Source organism: Zonotrichia leucophrys, chromosome 1 (assembly GCF_028769735.1).
Source record: "Zonotrichia leucophrys gambelii isolate GWCS_2022_RI chromosome 1, RI_Zleu_2.0, whole genome shotgun sequence".
Lineage (NCBI taxonomy): Eukaryota > Metazoa > Chordata > Aves > Passeriformes > Passerellidae > Zonotrichia > Zonotrichia leucophrys.
In genome coordinates, this window is record NC_088169.1 from 51,367,210 (window position 1) to 51,390,151 (window position 22,942).

Consider the following 22,942-nt stretch of genomic DNA (forward strand, 5'->3'; position numbering starts at 1 on the left):
TGGTTATACAAATGACATCAAGTGATGAACTACAAATTATGGCCAGTAGGAAATTTTGTTTCCAGCTGACATGAATTTCCTTTATAGAAAATACAATACTAATGCATGTATATTTTGAAAATTTCCATTAGTCAGAATAGTTGCAAGGAATGTGGCATGAAACACAGGGTCCAGGAAAAAAAATATAAAAAGGCTGAAACATGCATTAATTTGAACACCCTGAATAACACATCCTTTAACTACCCAGATTATAATTTGTAGAACACACTAGTGTTTATTTATCTTTAAAATTCAAATAAATATTAGCAAAATTATTGCATGTATCATTTTCACACATTTTATTCACATGAGAGATCTAGAAATTATTTTATGAAGCATAAGAGCATTTGACAGTCAAAAAAGAAACAGTTAAAACCAAACCAGTTGTTTGCTTTTACAGTAAAATGAGCATCACTATGGTGAAAATAACTTTATTTAAAGAAAAGCTCCCCAAAGGATTATTTTGAATAATTTTTGAAAAATGCTATGCTGATGTTTTCTTCTTCAGTTTCTTGTACCACACAGGTACCTCTTTATTTGTCTGTAAAAGAAAGAACATTTATTTGTGAGACAGTGAACAAAAGAAAAACATGCAATCTACACAATTTAAACAATCTACCCAAGTCTCTATCCTTCCTATGTAGTTCAAAGTTGAGTTCTTTGCTTAAATGCAAATATCAAAACCAAAACGACCCATTTAAAGGTACTATTACAACATACCAGTATTAAAACCTCCCCATTTCCAGGTTATAAAAAGCAGATTTTATGGTGAAAACGAACTAATTTTTTTAAAAATATACATGTCACAATGAAAACAAGCATCAACTGTGCCATAAATAGGTTTCATTTGAAATAACAACATCTGTGTTTTCCAGCTAAGAAAGGAATAGATCTTAGAAAAGAGATCTTAGGTGTGCCAAAACTGACCAACATTTTATGCAGAAATATAGTTCTTAAAAATATTTAATTGAAAATAAAAGAATACAGAAGTTTTCTAACTCTGTACAAGGTATTTTAGTTGCAGAGAATTGTCTGTGAGCAACTTTTCCTTGCCTTCATAATCCTATGGGTTACTGCGACACAGTCAGGATTGCTTGTGGCAAATTCAGTGGTGGTTTGTATAAAATAAAATAGTTTAAGTTTTAATAGAAATAGAACAAATCAATTGGATGTGGAACAAGGTAAGGACTATTCTGCTTCCAGGGTTGGGTATGATCTCTTTAGTTAGTGAGCACTGTCTCAGTCTGTTGTCCCTAAACTTATTCCTTTCTAGTTCCCTTTTCTGACTCCTCTCTATTCATTCTTTCTTCCAAAACATAAAAATAATTTAATTTAAAAGTCTGCTTTATTATTTTTGAAGACTCCAGTTACATAAACAAATCTGGTCTATTTGTTCAAGCTTTTAGAATTCTGGAAATTGACTTAAACTGGCAGGATTTTCACAGGACTACTGATTTCTTTTCCTATCTAAGAAGAAAACCTGTGCCATCTGCCCATTTTCAGTTCTCTACTCCTAAGTCTGCAAAGGCTAGAGTTTTTCACAGAGAAACTGGTTACAATTTCTTAATGTAATGTTTTCCTGTATTCCTACACAATTTCTATATCCCTAAGTAAGACAGGACAGATTATGCAAGGAAACCCCAGATCATTTTCACAAACTGTTTGCTTATGTTTCGTATCGCTGAATAGCTCCATCAAAAACACAGTTTGGGCAGTATGATTTAGCACTACCAAAAGGACCATGGATGCAACAGCACTGGATAAGCCTGTGTTTAGTCTAATAAAGCTATTCAAGCAAAATCTGAACTCCTAAATGTCCTCATGTCATGTCCCAAAGATGCTACTGCTTCCTACTTTTTATGTTATACACCCAATACATGGGTGTGTGCTACACTATAAACCTCATATTATTTAAGGCACTGTATGTTAAAGTCTCTACCAGGAAAAAAAACAAAAAACAAAAACAAACAAACAAACAAACAAACAAACAAAAAAAACAAAATAAGAAAAAAAAAGAAAAAAGAAAAAAAGAGTTCTCTTTGGACCAAATCAGCACATATGTTATGCAGTGTGGATACATCCAGTTCGCCCCAGAGAAAGGTAGCATTATGAAGTTTGTAAATAAGAGTAATGACTGGCTTTGTGATTCAGCATTTCAACTTGGCTGTCTTGAATCTATTAGTTCAGACACTGTCATAGTCAGAAACTTCTAAACCATTTTCAGGAAACTTTCCAACACCAGAGGCACTAAATCTGAAGTGGGCCAATTCAAATATTAAAAGCCAAGTTTTTAGTTTGTGAAGGAATAAAACAGGGTTTTATACTGATTTATAACATCAGGCTGCCATAGCAACAGAAGTGATATCAATACTGGTGTTCTGTTTTTTATATATATTTAGATACATAAGCACATACATATTAATATATATCAATTTAAGCATGCAGAAATATACCTATTTCCTCACTCCTGCTTCCTAATATAGATATGTACAAACTCCACTTACACACAATCATAGCAGATTTAAATTAGTATACATGGTCTGTGAATCCCTACAACTATTAAAATCTTGCTAGCCCCTCAGTGTTGTAATACAACAATGGTATTTTTTTTTAAAAATACCTGGTTTGCTGTGAACTTAAGATATAGAAAGTAACGAAATCATTAAAAAATTTTTCTCCTTGACACTGACTGTTTCCATAAAGAGCTGAATTAATTACAGATCTCCCTGAAGGATGAATCCACTTTTTTTTAAAAAGTGAGGAGAACCATCAGAAGTTTTGGCACTTACTCTTATCACAGTACTTACAAATAATGTTGGCTTAGGTGTAAATATATTTTCTTCTTCATGTTCTGGCAGCAGTTTTACCAAAGGGATTGATTGTTTTCCAGTTGCACTTTTTACACCAATACGAGAATGAGGTAGATTTTGTTCACAGCTTTTACCACGTAGAGTAAAAATAATCTGCTTCATTGTGGCTAATTCCTATAAAACCACAAAAGAACAATGCTAAGTTATTAAGTTAAATTACATTGGAACCTATAAATATTTATTAATAATAAATTTATATTCACCAAATATAGATAAGTAAATGTAAAAAAGAATATATACTTGCTATAATTGATAAGATTACTACTTAAACCCTAGCAATGTAAGAAAATAAATTGGCACAGAGGATTTATACACCTCAAATTTTGTCTTGGTTAAAGGCTGTAAAAGAGAACATTTACTGTGTAGTAAGAAGCGCATTATCTTTTTTAACTTTGACTTCCATTCCATTTAAAATAATTCTTTTCCATTTATTTTTTCAGGCTGAGGGACTGTACAAATCTAATTTGAATGACTGTGGCAACTTGTACTTTTGAGCACTAGGTCTTGCATAGAAAATTATAAATACATTACTATTTCTTTATAATCTGGATATATTTCTTTATATTTAGATTAGAAAGGAAAAATCAATGAAGAACCTTTAGAGGATGTACAGTAAAAATAGGATCAGAACGGAAAATAAGTTTTGTGAAAAATGAAAGTTCCAGTATGGAAAAAGGAATGAGAATATATAGAAATGAAGCCTTTTTTTTGGATATCCTATAAAAACAATTTGAATTAAAAATGTAATCTTTCCTTAATACTTAAATATGAACAAACCAGATTACTCAAAATGTACAGTAGAGTGATAAAGGAAAAAACATAGCATTTTCTGACTTTAACTGCACATCTTCTCTTGTCATGTTTCACCACATCTACCTCCTAATGTTCCCTCTCCCCCCATGTAATGGTTATGACTACTATAAAATAAGTTACAGAATGTAAAGAGAAGGAGAAATAAATAATATAAATTAATTATTATTATTACTATTAGTAGCATTATTTAGAGCATTCATCACTGTAGAATTAGAACAGCAAGATCAGTAGAAAAGCCTTTCAATGTGTAAATGTTAAGACAATTTTACATTAGTTTTAAAACATTAATGTTTTTGTTTGCTTGCTTTTTACAAATGGTGTTGTCTTCAATAAGCAACACTGTTACTGTATTAGCGTTATATATAATTAACATTCTGACTCATCTCTCAATCAGAAAAGGATAATTTGTGGTTATAGCTGAATGACAGATATTTGTTAAATCTTACCTATTTAATAACTGCTAGAAAATTACACTGATGTACATTCTATTTTCATAGAATTATTAGTAATTAGTTAAAAAAAATCATCAGCCTTTTAAAATACTCCTGCCATATACCTTCTCTCTGTCCACTGCTGCCTTTAATACAAGAAACAAAGTCAAAAGAAACATGCTGAAGCCTTTAAATTGTCGAACAGTAACTGAGTTACATGAATGGAAGTTACACTCCACAGACCAGCTTTATCGAGTGTACAAATTGTTCTTGTATCTCAGTCATTTAATATTAACTATTTGCATAATTCAGCCATGTGTGGTGGCATGTTGAAACAGCATGACTGCAGAGCAGCTGTTTAAAAGGACTGCATAGCTGATGCCAACATGTTTTTCAAAGTTGTAAACTCTGCAAAGATGTTGCCAAAGCAACACATAGACAGAATTTCTTGATGAAAATAACTCAAGCAAGTATACAGCAAATAAATACACCATCACAGGAGATTAAATTGTACATAAACAATGTTTTGACATTAGCAAATGGTGTTCCTATACTTAAACTGTGTTATTCTGTGGACCAAATAGTTGCACGTTTGAACAAGGCAAAACACAAAAACTGTCACACAGATTTATTTCAGAAACAGAGGTGCAACTTGAATGTGTAGGGTCAAATTCTCTTGTGTCAAGATCCACTTGGCAATTTAAAGTCTTCTCGACTTAACAGAATCTGTCCTGTACTTGACAGCACTGTGTGTTTTCAGACTTGGAATAGGCTCTGGAGAGTCAGCTCTCACACAAGCTTCCCTTGTGACAGGAGGATTCTCTAATGTGAAGCTATAGGAAAGAATGACAGGGAGTGGGGATGAAAAATTAGTCCACAACGAAGAAGATATTTTGGCATCACAGCCAAATTTATCATGAGGATTTAGCTAAAGTTGTCTTAATATTTGTTCTAAATCCCCTCCTCATTTAGTAAGAAAGACCTTAAGACACTTGGCAAAATAAATAGCACAAGAAACACTGAATCCAACAGAATTACTGGTATGTGTACTGCTAAACAGGAAAAGAAAATTGCCACAACATCTTTGCAAGAGATTTGCTGTAGTCAACAAAGGAAAAACTGAAAACAAAACTCTGCCTTGAACTGCAGTAATTTTTAACCATCTCTTCAGATTTCTGTGCTCCTGAACACAATCTTAATTCTTACCTCTCCTTTTAAGTTTCAAACAGTCATGAGTACCTGCTACTGCTGGCATGCTATCTTGATTCTATAAGTATTATTTTCCAATCCTAAAATCCAGCAAGTTGATCGGAGATTGTACTTAGCAGAAATATGTGAACTTGTTCCAGTGGGAACAAGACCTTCTGAAAGAAGAGGAAAACAGGTAGAGGGTTCAAAGGAGAAGGTCAGAATCTTTTGTGGAGAAGGACATGAACTAGCTTCAGGATAAGCTAAGTAAAGGAAAATGTGAAGAGAAATGGATGAGCAAAATTTTTCTACTTTTTACTGTGTGAAGTCCATGTTTCTATGCCCAGGCAGAGCTGTGCACATTGTTTACTTACAATATCCCCTTCAGTTACTCAGTGCACTGGAGAAAACAGTGTTGCTAAAGCTCTGCATTTCCCAATTTCTCTGGGGAAGTATTTGGTCTTTGCCACGCTGGCTCCTGGACATATAAGCCATGCTACGCAAGATACGTGTCACTGTTTTGAGGCTTCCAGGGTTGAGGGCTTTGGCTTTGGACAGCCAGACAGAAATCCTTCTTGGGAGGATTATGAGTACCAACACCTCTGAGTGGATTCACCCAGCTCCTCCCCGGGTTGGCTTTACACCTCTGGCCTCCCTGTCACCAACCACAGGAACACAAGCACCCACTCACCGCTTACGCAACGTTCTGTGGGGACATGGCAGTGCAGACACATGGAAAACAATGCAGTTGGCAAAAACCAGTGGGTTAAGATGACACAAGGAAAAAAGTAACCTGTGCAGCTGGCACAAAAACAGTGTTTACATACAATTAGTGTCACCCATACAAACAAGTATCAGGACTATATTATTAAATATTTTGAAAGTCTGCCCACAGCTACCTGATGAATTTTTGTTGAGGATGCTGCTCTGTGTACCAGCACAAGTCCAAAAAATCAAAGTAATGAGCTATGTGATACTTAATTGGGATTTCACTCGAACTTGGAACTCCTAAATTGCTGTATCTAAACATAAGTATCTAACCACGAGCTAAGAATCTAATTTTCTATTACAGACAATGCAGATTGGAAAGTGACTCCATTCAGAAGTGGGACACTCTTGGTGTTGTAACATTAGTCTTGCTGATTAGGCTGCTGTTAACTATAAAGCACAGAAAGATACCTCACCACAGACACCTTCATTTTGATACCTAAATTTAGTTGTGATAAGCCGGATCCATTTCTCACCTCACTCTCCTTATCATTTACTTTTCTCAGGCTTCTACTTTGCCTAAAACAACTTTAATCCTGAAAGCCAGTGTGCAATCATACTTCTCCTTGCACACAGATTTGAAGTATCAAATTATTTTCTTAAAAGGAACTAACTGTGTTTTTAGAATGAGTTTTCACACCACAGATTATCTACTTGGTAGGTTTTCCAAAACATACATAGATTTATACTTTAGGACAATCTAACATCCTGTATTCTACTTATGGATATTAATTCATATTTAGTAAAGATTACTTGAACTATAAAAGAATACTTGAAAATTCTGCATACATAACCAGAAAAGGAGTTGGAATTCAAAGTAACTGATTAGAATGAATGGACTGAGAATACTGGGAGTGATGTAGCAGGAGGTGAAGTAAGGTAACATGTATTGCATTGTAAATAGTATCAGAAGAAACTACTTGCTCATTTCCATTTATTTTTGGTAAGTTATGTCCAACAACCTTAGTTAAAAATAGCAAAAGCAATTTTGTGTGCCAATATAGAAGCGGAGAAGGAGATACAAAGGTTGGACTCGATCTTAGAGGTCTTTTCCAACTTAAGTGTTTCTATGACTCTTCATTAAGGTACAGGAAAGGGACAGACAGTCTTTTCCACAGTGTCCATTAATTAGAATGTCTTCTAGTTTGGAATATTTCCCAAATTCTACCTTGCTAATTTATTAGGCTAAATAGTGGTGTTGAGGAACCAACTGGAAATCATCAGCCTTTAAAACAGTGTTAAAAGAACCAAACTGAATAAGTGTAAGTAATTTTTAAAAGGTAAAGTAAAAAAGGGTATTACCTACTCATACTTCAGAAAATTCAGGGACTTTCTAATGATGTTTGAGCTTAAATTAAAAGCAAAAAAAAGCTGTAGTTTATTTAAAATAGATTTCACCTGTCTATTATGGATAATTAAAATAGGACCTAGAAAAATGGATCAGTCTTGGAATGCAAAGGATAAAATTTGATTCCTTCAACTAGCAATGCAACTAGAAGATAAGCAAATTCAAAAATAAGGCATGAAGTAATATAAAATACAAGTGTATTTTGAGTTACAGATACTATAAAGGGAACTCTATTAACATTGGTTTTGATGTCCTTGATATATGCTCAAACTTACATGTACCAAAAGAGCAGCTTATGTCTTCCTAATTCAAAATTATCAGAATATTAGGTATTGTAACAAAATCACAAAATGAAAAAGAACTGTCTCGTGGGAAATGACTGAGGCATACAAAGGTGCTCATTTATCATGTAACTGAAGAAGTATGTGAAAGAAATACCTACATTAAACATTGTAATCAAGTATAGTATCAAGACTAATTTCATTTTTTTCAGTGAATTGTCAACAGCATAATTTTTTTTTCTCTCTGTCATGTAACTATAATCAAAGGAAGAAAGAATCCTCTTGTGTGCACTCAAAAGCTTGCAATAGCACTTAACATTATATATGTGTATATATAGCTATAATAACTATGTAAATTTATATAAGCAGTTAATGAGACATATCTATCTGTCTATCTATCTATCTATCTATCTATCTATCTATCTATCTATCTATCTATCTATCTATCTATCTATCATACTCAGGAAGCAGATACAAAATAACAGTCTTAAGAAAAAATAACTAGCTAACAGGAATCAATGTCATACATGTCAATTCTTAGGTTCTTACAGCAGGGAAGTCTTGCACATCAAATAATCTCCATACAATGATCCTGAACAGAAGTGTTATGTAGATCAAACCAAACAGTTGGAACTCCTCAGTAGGAAGAGATATATACTGTGTGGTCTCAAGGTAGCTCATTCTAATGGTAAATTGAATAGCTTTTTCATATCACTAAAATCATAGCAGCAACCAGTGGGTGTCAGATCCATCTGACTCTTTCCTCATGCAGTAAAGCTCATGGGTACTGCACTCAGGTAAATGTCCTCTAAAGCAAAAGTGACTCTGATAATAGAATGTCAGTTAACTGAACCTTTATCATGGCAAGTGGCATTCTACTTTAAGCTCTGCATATAGAATTTAGGAATTCTGTATGCAATTTACAATTGCATATATTTAAGAATTTACAATTGCAAACTTCACTTTAGATTACAACTCCATTTTGAAGCAGAGAACTTGTATTGTGGAAGCTGAACAAGAGATTTCTGCCCTACAAAAATGTATCGGGTTCTGGCAGAACCACTGAATTTTGATGACTGACAAGTATTCCCAGAGAAGAACAGAGCATAAAAGAATAGCACAGAAAACCAATTTCACTGTCAAAATCAGAAAAATCAGATGAAAGAGGGAGAAAACTTGAGGTCTCCTCCCTCAGGGATGCTGATCAAAAGTTAAGGTCTTTCAAAATTTGTGAGCTGAGCACTAACGTGACAATTTTAGATGTGTATTTTCACTCCCAATCCCTAAGTCTCCTGTACTGTGAGAGCAAAGTATGTATGGTCAGGACCTCTTTTGGAAAGCTGATATTCTTCAGTTTAACTGCCATATGGTCCCCATGTGGTTAAACTATAACTCAAAATAAAATATGTATCGTCTGGAGTTTGACTGTACACCCCCCATGCATGGAAGGGATTGAACAAAAAACTGCTTCACAAAAAGACTTTTAGTGCACCACAACTTGAGACCAAAGACTGGACTCTTCTCAGTGTGGAAGCCAAATAGTAGCTTGGAATGTAGCAGACTGGTGACTATTATGGCTTCATTAACTTCTAAAATAACATTAACAATAAAACCAATAAATATATTAGAACATACAAGTGAGGGAAGATAGCCATACTGGCATGAAAAACATGTTCATGGCAAGTCAGCACAATCTGTCTTCACCTGCATGTTTCCTCTTAGTTACTCAGCTATTGTAGTCTTCAAACAAGTCTGCACAGGGAAAAAGAGAGTTCAGACATTGAAGCTACAGGTTTGTTAAAGAACCTTGATTTGAGAAACTTAAACCAGCATTTAAGAATGTTATACTCATTTGGTAGTGTTCTATAAAGAGCATATTCTGGAATGATTTCTCAGTCTCTGAAGAATGAAAAGTTCAGGTTCAATATACAAGAGAGGATTCAGAGATAAAAAGAAAGTTTTATACTTCCTATATCTTCTTCTTGAGGGAAAATTATCTTAATCTGAGAAAAGTCAGGGCAGGGTGGTTCAGAAGGAACCATCTTCACAGTTGACTGTCTCAAGGTGTTCACTAGGATCAAGATTAATGGGCACATCAGGTGATGGTAGAGAAATGCTAAGGATATTGCCCTCTACGAAGTCCGGTGCAGTTCCTCTCTTGGATCCCTCTTAGACTTCTACTGAAACTTTTGTGAAAGTAAAGGTACCTTGAAATAAAGTTATATCATTTAATTGCTAATACTAAGGTGGACAGGGATCTTTGTGAGAACTCTGATTGCAATGTGGCTTTGGAACATGTGACAATTCTGACTAAAGTTTGCCTTTGGAACACGTGACTGGATACTTGGTTGGATTTCCTCACATGCATCTTTAGATATCTTCAGTCATAATGTTTAAACCTAGGCAAACTAGCTTGTCTGATCCCTTTATATTGCTGTTGGTGAGAAATTAAAAAAATAATAATAATTTTGCATATTTTAAATGAGATTAAGGTCATAATAGTAAATCAATTCATAATAGTACCTGTTTCTTTTTCCTAACTGCAAATCCCTAGATGATTTTCAGGTGTAGATACCTACCTGATATATTTTTTATATTAGGCAAGATCCATTTCTGTCACTTTGTCACTTGACAAGTAACTTTTCAAATCATCTTTACAGTGGCAGTACCTTTGACAGCACTGGAATTTACCAGTTAAAATGGAGGTAAAAAACCAAAGCTCACCGTATGGATTTTCGCCATAAACATATTTCTGCACAACAACAAAACCTGAAACAAAACCTGGTTAAACTTTTCAACATATGCAATGACTTGCATGCAGCACTTTGAAGTTTGAGTATGGTACTCAAACTTTGGAGTGCACTACAGAAAGGAGACATATGTGTCATTATCAAGGAATGAGACTCTCAAACAGAAGTAGTACCTACAACATCTCCTCTTCAGAAGTGCTGACAATTCACACAGAGAACTATTTTATAACTGTCCTTCAGGGGTTTTATTCCTGCTAGAGACATACTGCAGACGGTAGGCTATAACCTGGAATGAATTATCAGTTCCCTTTTCTGGCTGGAAGTGGAAAAAAGACCAACACCATTAGCACGGATTCACAACACTGGACAGTAACTTATCATTAATGATGGCAAGTTGTCAAACAGGAGAAAGACATTGCAGAAGTGCCATTTTGACATGACAGCAAAATGAAGCAAATGGTCAGCCAGTCCATTCCCTTACTTAAGACTGCAGGTGGATAGGAATTAGTGGCACAACTGGTGCAAACTCAGCTTCAACAGTGGAACTCCTTGAGCTTTTGCCTATCAGGAGCAGAATCTCCATCCATAACAGAGCTCAAAGAAGATTTTAACAACCGCCCATGAAATCAAGAAGACATCACAAGTCATGGTTCAATCCTTCAAGTAAGGCAGAGTGTATTTGACATAGTTGCATCCTAATTGCAGCTGTACTGGAAATACAAGAAGTCAGCAAGAATTTCAGTGTGAGAATTGCACATATGGTCATCTAAAGCATATGGATCACACTGTAAAGCTGGAAACTGGAAGACAGTATGAAATGTCCTGATCAAACAAATGAAGCTGATAACTGGGTGGTGGAAAGATGCCAGACCATATGCAGGATGTTGATAACTTCTCTGCACTACACTTAATTCACTAGTTCTCTATATCCCAGTGCATATAAAAACCTTAAAATGAACTGACAGATCTGTGACTATATGGTTCTACAAACTACTTCCAGTTTTATAAGGTGAATGCATTAGAACTGTGGCAACAATAAAATGTCCCAGTCACTGCAGAGAACAGCTTCTGTTTTTTTAGATACATAAAAATCACTGCCTATTTCAGCTGTATCTTAAATTTGTTCTTAACAGTTTAATCTTTCTAACTTATTAACAAAAATAGGAAATAATTTGTCTCATAATTCAGAACTAACATGTCAAATTGTTAAGTTTTTTTCACTTTGGCATTGTGGATCAGAAATATATTTGTAATTGTAACTAGAACTAATTCTCCAAGTACTTTTTTTTTTAGCTCAGCCATTGTCACATTCATTTACTCAATATTTAATAAAAAGTATGCTTTCTTAAGTTCACCTAACAGGAAACAAATGCTAACATGCTAATATGCTAAAACAGCCATATTTTCATACATTATTATGTAGAAGCTACTGTATTTTCTGAAATGGTAATATTCTAGTTTAATTCTCCCTGTCTTTGCTATTTCTTACAGTATTTAAATTCACTTTCCACTTGATAATAGTCAAATGCTATCATGAAATGTACAAAAGTAAAATTTTTACACAGCTGGATATGCAGTAGAATGAGACAGAAATATACATAGCCAATCCAGGGAAAAAAGAATATAACATGGGATAGATGTTGAGAAAATCTGAACAATTTCAGATTAATCAACAATTTCTTGTTTAAAAGTTTATCCCTTTAATTGATTCTAGCTGCCTCAAAACCATATAATTTAAAATACACAAGCCAATTCCATCCCATAATCCTTATATATGTTGCATTTTTCCTATGAAACCTCCTATTTAGTACAGAACCACTTACTGTATACCACTGTGAATAAAAGATAATTCTTGCAAGAATATATATTAAAGATAGTAACACATTCTGAATAATACAGCTCAAAGAAAAGAATCAGTGCTGTTAAGTCCTTCCTCTTCCTAAATTCACTGCTATTTGGAATTCACTGTTTATTAAAGCTTGACAGCAACAAAATAGATAACAAAAAGATGAGAACTACTGCTTAGGAGCATATTTTTCTTTGTAAAAATGAGCCAGAAGCTTCTCTACACTCGTTTAGCTATGTAAATGTCACTTTGTTTCTCCAAGCTTAAAGCTGAGAATAGCTCCGGGGCTTACTTGTGATGCAGAAATGTTCCTGTAATCTACTTAGAAAACATGCAGAACATTAATAGAAACTAGAATCTTGGAACATAAACGTAGCATAAGAAAAATGATAATTACTCTGTGGCTTAACATTTAAAAAGAGAGCTAAGCATTGTACATCAGCATTTTTTTAATATAAAACAAGTTGCAGCACATAGATGAGCAGGAAGTCGCTCACTTTAGAAACACAAATAATTTTGACATTATCGTGTACAATCTTTTTACACAGAAAAAGAGGGGGAAGAGGCAGAGATTGAGATTGTTTGAAGGCACCTGTTACCAATCACATCTTTTCATTCGTGTCTTCCCAACCCCTGCAGATACCCCTTCCTTCCCCTCTCCCCAACAAAGCAGTTTTCTCTCCTTTTATCCACTAAGCTTCCATCCCTGATTAAACACGTACTGCCCTCCCCCTTACGACTCCAAAGCTTTTTATGAGCGTCTGAACTTCTCTCCACCTCTGTTTTTTTGCAGATGGCAGCTGTTGCTACTCTCCAGGTTCCTAAATCCAACATATTGGCTTTCTGTCCTAGGTTATTCCTAGTCAATCTTCTTCAGCATAACTTAATTACAGCTAAGGATAGTATTAGCCAGACTTTAAAGTATGACTAATAATGAAATGCTGAAAACTCATCTGGAATTCTCAAGGTCACTGCTGAGATGGAATTAAAATCTGGGCACAGAGAATTTAGCAGTGAGGGGTAGTCTGCAAAGGCAACACAAAAGTAAGAAGGACAAACTGGTAATATAGAGTGGAATGGTCAAAGTAAGGTAAAGCAGAGATACTTCAGGACCCCTTGCATTTCCACAAAAAAAAGAAAGAAAAATAATAAAACCATCTGACTTTTCTTTCACTCTTGTGGGCAAAAAACCAGGATAACTATTGAGAAATACCAGGATTTTGTGCAGGATACTGACATAACAAAACCAGAGGCTACTGGATTCTCAAACACTGTCAACATCAAAATTTTGGAACAATGTCATGGAATTCTGAATTCATGTGGCCATGTTTCAAATCTAGCATTCATAAGCATTTATGTAAATCCTTGGAAACATTAGCCTGATCATTTATAGATGCTCTGAAAAAACACTTGGAGCCCTTCACAAACTATGCATTTCCTAATATGACAAATCAGTAACTGTTTCTCCTCTTGGTCACATGGACTCTCTCCAACCTTAAACACACTTGGAAAACACATTTGGCAACCATTTATCAAAACCTAAAAAATAAGTCAGATTTTAACATTTTAAAGATAATGAAATAACTATTTTCTGTTCTTAACTTATGCTAAACAATATTGCCTTATGCTTATCTCATTTTCTTGCATCCCACCACATCCTCTGTTTCCTAGAACAAAAAAAGCTAGACCTTTAATCTCACTCACATAAGACCTCTGGCCTGTTGTGAAATTTATTTTTATATAAAAAATATAAAATATCCATCCTACAGACCTAATGAAAACTTTTTTTAATTCACATTTTTAGTTTTTAAGATTTAATCTTTAAGAGACTGGCAGGACATTGCAAAGTGGCCTTTTTCAGGAGACATTGATTAAAAAATGAATGTAAATTCTCAGAATGATATGAAGAGAAAATATAATTGTGAAACTGCTTCCAAAATGCAATCAGTTACTATATAAGAAGATGACTTAGAGAAAAGGGTAATTTGTGTCTAGTTAGGAAAAATAAATGCTAAGGAGATTTTCGTTTCCGGCTTTTGAACTGAGACATGTAACAAACAAAAGCCGGCTGTGAGTGAGATACTACATTAGGACACATGAACTCTTAACCTCTTCCACAAATGGGGGAGTTTTGGACAAAACACCTTTTCTTTCATTTTGATTATTGCTTTGGCAAAACAGGGATAGTAACAGTTTTCTGCTTAACTTGAGGGTATAATATTTGTGAGACAGGTGTTCAGCTACAGTGGTGAAGGCCACAGAAATATTCAGTTAATAAATAGGATTATTCTGACATATTGATAAGAAACTGTGAAAGCCTGGGAAGGGGAAAGAGTAACATGGTTTTAAGGGAAAAGCATTAGGTTTACTCATAAATGGTGAGTTACACATCACACATGGAATGCTCCTCACCTGCCAATTGGAAAGTAAGTTCAACATAACAGGCGCTCAGGCAATTAGCATTTTAATATTAACCTGGTAGACTATTTTCAGCAAGAATAGCTCACTAAGAATTTTTTATTTTTTAATATGTTTTAAATAGAATAAGAACTTGCAATGGCTAACCAAGATAAATTTTAACCTGATCTAGCTGAAGATTCCTACCAATTCAGGTACACATATTTAGACAGATTTAACACTCAATTTGAGTGACACAACAATTTCCTGACATAAGCTAAATGGATTTAAGTAAACAAATAGCAATCAAACTCCATGTGTCTGTAGCCATTTAACTGATTGATATCAACCAGGTTTATTTAAACTACTACATGTTTTCTACTTTGTCCCCTAGCAGACCGCCAGAGCCTGGTTTCTGGTTGCTAACTTCACTTGAAGAGCGCTGGCACAGTAACACATGAATTCGTCAATAAGGCAGGTGACTAGTTCAGCAAGTTTACATTCTATCACTTGTATGCACAGCTGCTAATGTAGGGTGAGTGCACAGATGTGTAAAGCAGACAAAGTATCAGCAGGTTGTCATATCTTCTTACCTGATGTATAATATTCATGGGCTGATAATGAATCATGTCTGCATAAACAATTGCATTGCGGGAAATAAATGGTTATTGTAAATAGCCTGAATTTGCAGCATTTATGTAATAAATGTTACCCTTCTATTTCTTATGACAATGATTTCGTAGTATTAGTTTTACTTTTTTAGGTTAAAAATTACTGCATTGCCAGACTGAGTCAGATACTGGCGATTTCAAGCAGTTAAAAAAATAGTGTAAATGAAGTCCTTTATATTCATACAAACAAAAATTGATCTTAGGACTTGAAGGAACACCTATTAAAGTCTTCTATTGGTGTATCTTATACCACTGTCTCTTTTTTTTTTTTAAGATCTCCTACAGTATTTCTATTTGAAACATAAAAAGAACTCCATTCATTCTACTTGCTCTGCTTTTTCTCCCCCTCCCAAACCCCAGTGGGTTATGAACTTCACATTAAAAATATAAACCCCAGCTAGTTAATTTTCAAGATTTTAGAACTCAGTTTCTACACTGTTTGAATTGGAAAAGCTAAAATAGATTTAATTGTGCACATTATTAGTTTTCTTTATTATGACACATCTGCATCTTAAATTTCTGAAGAAATAGTACAATGCTATACATCAAAGCATAGCAAATTTATAACCTCTTAAATGTAACCTCAGGAAATTATTACTAAAACTTCTTGCCAAACATCTGAGTGCTGACAGACTACCCTTCCAAGTTTTCATCTGAGGTTTGAAAGCCAATGGATAAAGTCTAGAATTGCACTTCTGATGTTACAAAATGCTAACAACTGCATCAAGCATGAAAGGCAATGGAATTGCCAGGATCACAGAGATCATGGTAAATATTTCTTTTAGTTAAAGGCCGACTGTTGGAAAGAAAAAAACCCAAACCAACAAGCTAGATAAAAGGAATCATGCATCAAGAGCTTCACCGAAAAGATTTAGTGGACTCATCCCACTTAACTTTAGCACCTAAGAGAGAACTGCATTTTCAGTGCCTTTAAGTTATGGATGCCCATTATATGCACAAAGGAATAATGTTTGGATGCAGATAAAGGATGGCACAGAAGCTGGTGTTCTACACAGTTTTGGACACAAAATGCCCTCATTATTACAGGTAAGTAATACTGACATATAAATATTATTACTTGGTTTTTTTTTTTTGCTGGACTCTTTCCAAAGATCATTCAAACTGCTAATTTAACAGACAGCAATAGACCTTTGTAGGGTTTTTTTTTTGCCAGGTTAGGTTTCTCTTTAGTGATTTGCAGTAGTGTCCTACCACAGCATTAGAAGTGTGTCAGATCTGGTGGAACAGGAGGAGGGAGGAGAATCAGGAGCAAAGGGGTAAGGTACTGTTATAGCTATTGGGTCAACTCAGGCATGATGTATAATTTCACCTGGATTTAATCATTGAAGGAACACCTTTCTTACTCATTCTTCCCTGACTATACAAAGATACATGGGCAGTAAGTTCCAAAGATGGGGCCAGGTCACACAGTTAATTAGTTAGCGGGAAGAATTAAAACTACAAGTTGGTGTTGGTGTGGTTGGGTTATTCGAATTAAGAGTGCCAATAGTGTGAAGTTCAGCTGATTAAAATGAGAATGGACTCTATAAATAATAATAATGCAAAAAAAATTAAACTGGAGATCTGAAATATCCCTTTAAAAAAAAAACAAACCCACACTATTTACTGGAAGATTATTAATGGGAGACCACATTGTTCTTCCAATGTCTTATGTTTTCTGATGGATCTAGAAAAACAATTAAATGATAATACCTTGACAAAACATAGAAAATATCTCATATTAAAATCAACTGAAAAATCTGGCTGCATTAACTTGCAGTCTTACACTAAGGGGTGTACAAATGGCATCTGAATACAACGCACCCAGAGCCTTCTGAGAGCTCAGAGAAGACAAGGGCCACTGGGAAGGGTTTATTATGAACCTCCAACATGATCTCAACATCATCCTAGATATTGCTCATTCATGATAATGCCATTGAACTCCCTCTAATAGGGAAGTTTGCATTTAACAACATAAAGAATGCAAGAAAATTTAGCTTATCAGCTGATTCTCAGTGATCTAAATGAAAAAATAGATTAAACTGTTTTCCACATTCATTTACTAATTAATTCAGACAGAAAAGGAAGAAGCAGGCCAAGAAACAATTCAGAATTTAGGCCAAGAACAGAGTCTGAATAAAACCCCAACCTTCCTTTTGTCTCCTTCATGGGTGGACAGAAGCTTTTAAGGCTTTACATAATCAAATAACTATTTTTCACTTTGATGTCCCACAGCAAAATATAAGATTCATCATCAAATTAGATGTCTGTATAATTTGAAATAATGAACTATTTTATGACATTAACATTTAGTGTAATTTTTTCCTGTAATAAAAGAGTTCATATAAGAATCCTACAGAAATTCTTCCAAGATTCAAAGTATAACTTTTAACTTTCTTCTTCTAAAATTAAAATCTGTGAAAAGAGAAGATTAATCATGAATGTAAGTTCTTTATTTAAAAAGTGTATAAAATGCTATAATAGTCTCCAAAGCAGCATTATGAATGTAGCTGATATCACAAAGCGATAAAAATTAAATAACCTTTCAAACCCTGAAACTCTAACATTCCATTAAAAAGAGTTAATACAGTCTGGGACCACACAGACTGGAATACCTGAAGTCAAAGCTGTGCACCTATTGAAACTTGTTGCTGGAAGACAGCATTAACATAATTTTGGCATTTTGCTTGTACTTTTAGCAGTTACTTTTAACATACCTAAACTTCATTTTATCTTAACTATGAATATCTTAGGTTTATCTGTTCAAGAATTCTAATGTTTCTACTTGCAAACATGAGAGCAACAAGGTAATTCCTAACAAGACATGACAGTTTAGTAGGTGCAATGACTGAACAAGGCTGATAGTAACCCTGTTACATGATAGCGCGTACCAAACACATAAAGCCATAATTCATCTTTTTTTTTCAAAGTGTATGGATCTGTATTTACAGGTTGCCTGTCAGTTTTATTTAAAATTGCAATCTGTTTAAATGCAGTTAACCCTTTACTAACCTGATGCGAGGAAACTTGTATTCTTTATTTCTGTCAGCAAGGATAATTACTGGAACATTGTGATGTTACTGCAAATTTAAATCTTTTATTAAGATGGCAAAGAAGTATAGTCAAAGACTAACTCACTATCCTGTACAACGATTTCAATACATGAGATAACTACCTTTTAGAGAAATTCATGAAGTGTAAAAACTACTGGAAGAAGTTTGCATTAGAAGTAAAAAATAAATGGCTGCATTAGGAATAAACAGAATTGACAAAAGTTAAACTTACACACAAACACAAAAGCTACCTGTTCTTTTCAAACATTTTCCTGAAACATTTTTAGCTACTATTTTGTTTCTCAGGAGAAATTTTTTGTGTGTTGTACTGGCATTTCATAGTTTTCTTCCCTCAAATATGCAACTTCTGATGTTTCTTTTTCGTATTTTTTATTCATATTATTTTCTGCAGAGGTATCTTTAAAAATATTATCACTGTTTGACTAATATGTCCTATTTTTAACAGATGTAAAAAGAAATTTCAGAAAACAGTACTAATTTTGGAAATATTTGATCGATTTCTTAACATTCAGGGTATGAGAAACATCGAAGAAGTCTGTTTCAGACTCAAGTATTTGCTTTTCTTTTCCAATCAAGTCTTCCTCTGCCAGCCTCCCTTGATTGTTTGACACAGTATAAAGTTTGGAATGGTGAAATGACACAAAGAAGCAAACTGCTGCATATCAGGAATAGTTTATGAGGGTACTTACAGGGGCTAATGTAGTTTGGATGTAAAAAATGTTGCATAGCTTTAAGTTAGAAATGTTATAGTTTCCTTAGAAAACATGGAAAAATTTTTCTTTTATCACTTTCTACTGCTTTTAATCAGCTGCAATGCATGCTCAGTGATAGGACACTACTAAAACTAGGCACCCAAGTGTGATTGCTCTGTGAACATAACTAGTTGGCAGCACCAGAAAGAGTTGGGAAAGAAAGAGTAGGAACAGGAAATTTTGAAAGAAATTAATTTGAAATTAGGCCAAGGGCCTATAATATTGGAAAAAACACTACATGTTTATACAATTACATCATGTTTCCTCTGAGTATTTTTCATATCATTAATGTAAGGATATGATAAAGCATGCATATATAATGGTAAGGTTTATAAACTATCTAGAAATGTTTAAATCATAGATTAGTTTGGTTTGGAACTCAGCAAACAGAATTAGTAGTTTTAATTTAAATTGAGGTTCACTTGGACTCAGCTGCCAGTGAAACTCTTTTGTTTTGGTTCTAACAAAAAGGAGTTTTTTAAGTGCTTGGGAGAGACAAATTAGTTTGGACCAATTAATGACACGGATTTTGGTTTACTGATCTAAGAAGGGAATGTGATGAATAGTATGAAAAGGAGATGAAGGAAAACAATTTTGGAGGTGGAATGAAACTTCAGGAGTTGGATAGTCAGTTTTCCATGAAAATAATGTTTTAAAATGAGTGATAATCCAAACTCTGACAGGATAATTTAGGGGAGTTGTAGCTTCTTTAAAAGGAATCTCTCCATCTTTTCTCTTACCAGTAAGAGAAAAGAAAGATGTTGTCAAGGAACTATTGCTATGCCTCTACAACCACTTTCTGAACAGGTAAGTGGGTAGTGAGGTCCCATCACTCTGTATCTATAATTTGCACTGTTTTTCCTCATTCCTGATTTGTTAATGTTGTATTTTTTTCTGCAAATCCTTGCCAAATCATTCAGCACCTCTGGGAGAAGATTTAATAGTTGCTTAGGTCAGCTTTTGGTTTTATATCTTCAGTACTCTTTAGCTTCAGAAAATTCTGTGCTATTATTCACATTCTCAGATTCCTGCAGTAAACTTCATTTATTTTCATCCTTTGTTTCAGACATTTAATCTGCAGATTTTCTCTCCTACGCCATATATTAATCTCTTAAGATTGTTCAGATAAAAATCTTGACAGGAGCCCTTAGGGTTCCCTAAGCAGAAAAATTTTGCATACTTTTAGATCTGAGAGTATAATCCAGTCCAGTAGCACCCTGATTCTTGCTCAGATGAAACTCAGGTAAGTATACAAAAAAGTACCTCGACTCTTCTTGGAAACCTGTGTAACTATTGTTTTGTTTCCTCTCCATAACTCCTCTTTTAGAGTTGAAAAGGGATTCAAAAGAGTGTACGGGAAATAAACTGAACAGTGGTTTGGTCCAGTGTTTGGCTGCAAGGACCGGGGAGCACAGAGAGATCCCTGAGGTATACTGTGGCAAAAGCAGACCTTGCAGATTACATGTGTATCAATTTCACTGTGTTTATCTAGATTCTTGTTAAATGCTTGCAATCACCATACACTGTTCAAGGCAAAAAAAATGAAAGAACAGAGACAATAAACCATCAGAGAGAATTTAACAACTGGGAGTGTAACTGAGACCCTCCCCAGCAGCCAACAGACGTGGTCACCTGTGTTGCTGATAACGACAGACAAGAAAACCCCAACAAATCAAATCCAAGTAAACCATTTTGTTCTCCATGGTTTAAGACCCAGTAGCAAAAAAGTGCACTTATGGTAGTAATGCTAAAAAAGGAAGATTACCTCACGGTCATTTAGAAGTCTCTCCAAATCTGCAGCCATTTGATTCTTGACACGCAGCAAAGCCGTCTTTTCTTTATTTAAAAGACTGGTAAAAAGAGGATAGGAAATGCAGTAATAGCAACAGATAATCTCTTTTAATCTTGTGTTCTGGCTGAAACATGCATTTTCTAAAGCTAAATACTGGCAACAATAAAAATCTGCTCAAGTAATTGTATCAAATGATCCTTCTCTATATTCAAGCACTGAAATTTTTATAAATGTGCCCAAATGTACGCACAACTTCTTATTTTAGTCAAACGGAAAAACTATTCAAAGCCTTCATAAAATGCCTCTTTTTTTCCCTCTGAAGGGTAATTTAAATGATTAGAATCTTCTATTACCATTTCTTGGTTTCTTCTAGGCAAAATGAGATTATTTTATAAGCAAAGTAAGTCTCCTTATACCTACACTTTCGTATCAAAATGTGGATTTCTTTGTTGTATTAGTCACTAGCAGTAGCACACCATAGGAACTCTTTATACTACTGTATTTGGAATTCTGAAAATAGCAAATACAAGGAAGAAAAACATACAGCTCTTCTCCCTTTAGCTGTATAGTTTCTGCAAAAATTGTAAAGATATTTTTGTTATTTTTAATATTTTTATTCCAGGATAATGTATGGGATCAAGCTTGTCCTATGAAGCAAGTATGAAAACTGATTTAGCATGAAGGCATACCTTTATAGCAGAAAGTAATGTTTAACTTTAATCATTCTTTGTCTACATAGTTATAGCACATGAACATTTGAAATGTTTAGCATACACATTGTGATTCCAGGCAGCAGTTCTATAATAATTAAATATATTTTCCTATTTAGCCCCAGCATCAGTTTCTAACATTAAATTTTAGACTAATGCATGCATAATACCAGTATATAATCTATTTTGATAAAACAGCCACAGAGATTTTCTTGGAAGACATGTTATATATGCCATTAACATGACTTAACAAAATACATTGTACAATATAAACTGTAACATAAATCAAGAACTATGAAAAATGCAATTCTGCATATGGAATGCAAATATGTAATACCACAAAAAGGTCAGGAGTTCAAAAGCAAATATATTAAAATTTTATAAATGGAGCAATTACATATGTTGCAAACACAAATTATTTAATATTTCCAATATTTGATCCAGAAATGATCAACAAAATAAATCAATCTTTAATTGGCCGTGTATCATCCGCTCATTTCAAATAAGCAACATCATCCTTTGCCCCAGAGATTTTCTGGCAGTTCCTTACAGGCTCTGTATTGTAAATTAAGACTGTCAATTCCTTCTAGGCATTCATTAATTCTCAGAAAAAAAATGTATCCTTTTGCCAAATTGCTCAGTTGTTTCAACTATTTAAAAGAAAAGTAATAACATTTAAAAAACTATAAAAATATTTTAATATTTTCAAGAGTTTTATTTTCTGTCACATTTTTAATCATGATGAAATTGCTGTACCTTCTTTTTCTTGGGTTCATGTGTTGTTACTTTCATATCACTTTTTCTTGGATTTCTGTATTTCCTAAGAACATAAACTAATCCTTCTAGAAGCTCAAAAACTTATTAGAGAAGCAATAATACAAGTTTCTCTAAGACTTTAGTGTACTGAATGAGCATAATCATTGGTGTTCAGACTGAACCAGAAGTTCATGTTTGAGGTTCAGTTTCATTTACAGAACAGACCCTATTCTACTTATACTGCTTATACCTTCTGAAATAATATGACAAAAGTGATCAATGTAGAGCAGTTCTAATTTTCTTTGTTTATAGTAAAATATAGGACATAGACTACTATATCATTCAGTAGCACTTCATGTCTTTTCTGTCATACACATTGATGTAGAATTACCAAAGCATATGCGACTTTGAATTTTGTAGTTCTTCAATACTTGTGCTTTTTCATCATTGCAGATA

At 34.1% G+C, this 22,942-nt stretch overlaps 1 protein-coding gene across 2 annotated transcripts in view; it reads right to left on the reverse strand.

The window, feature by feature from the left end:
- Positions 1–336: 336 nt before the first annotated feature.
- The window catches only part of PIBF1 (progesterone immunomodulatory binding factor 1), a 104,994-nt gene continuing 82,388 nt past the window's right edge, over positions 337–22,942 (reverse strand). The window contains exons 16-18 of one of the 2 annotated variants that reach the window (XM_064722038.1): positions 20,994–21,078; positions 2,847–3,023; positions 337–580 (exon numbers count right to left, since the gene is read on the reverse strand). In XM_064722038.1, the coding sequence (XP_064578108.1) occupies positions 524–580; positions 2,847–3,023; positions 20,994–21,078 (319 nt within the window). In that variant the 3' untranslated portion in view covers positions 337–523. Of the gene's footprint in view, positions 581–2,846; positions 3,024–10,709; positions 10,805–20,993; positions 21,079–22,942 lie in introns of those variants that run through there. The other variant, XM_064722111.1, reaches the window with a different exon arrangement.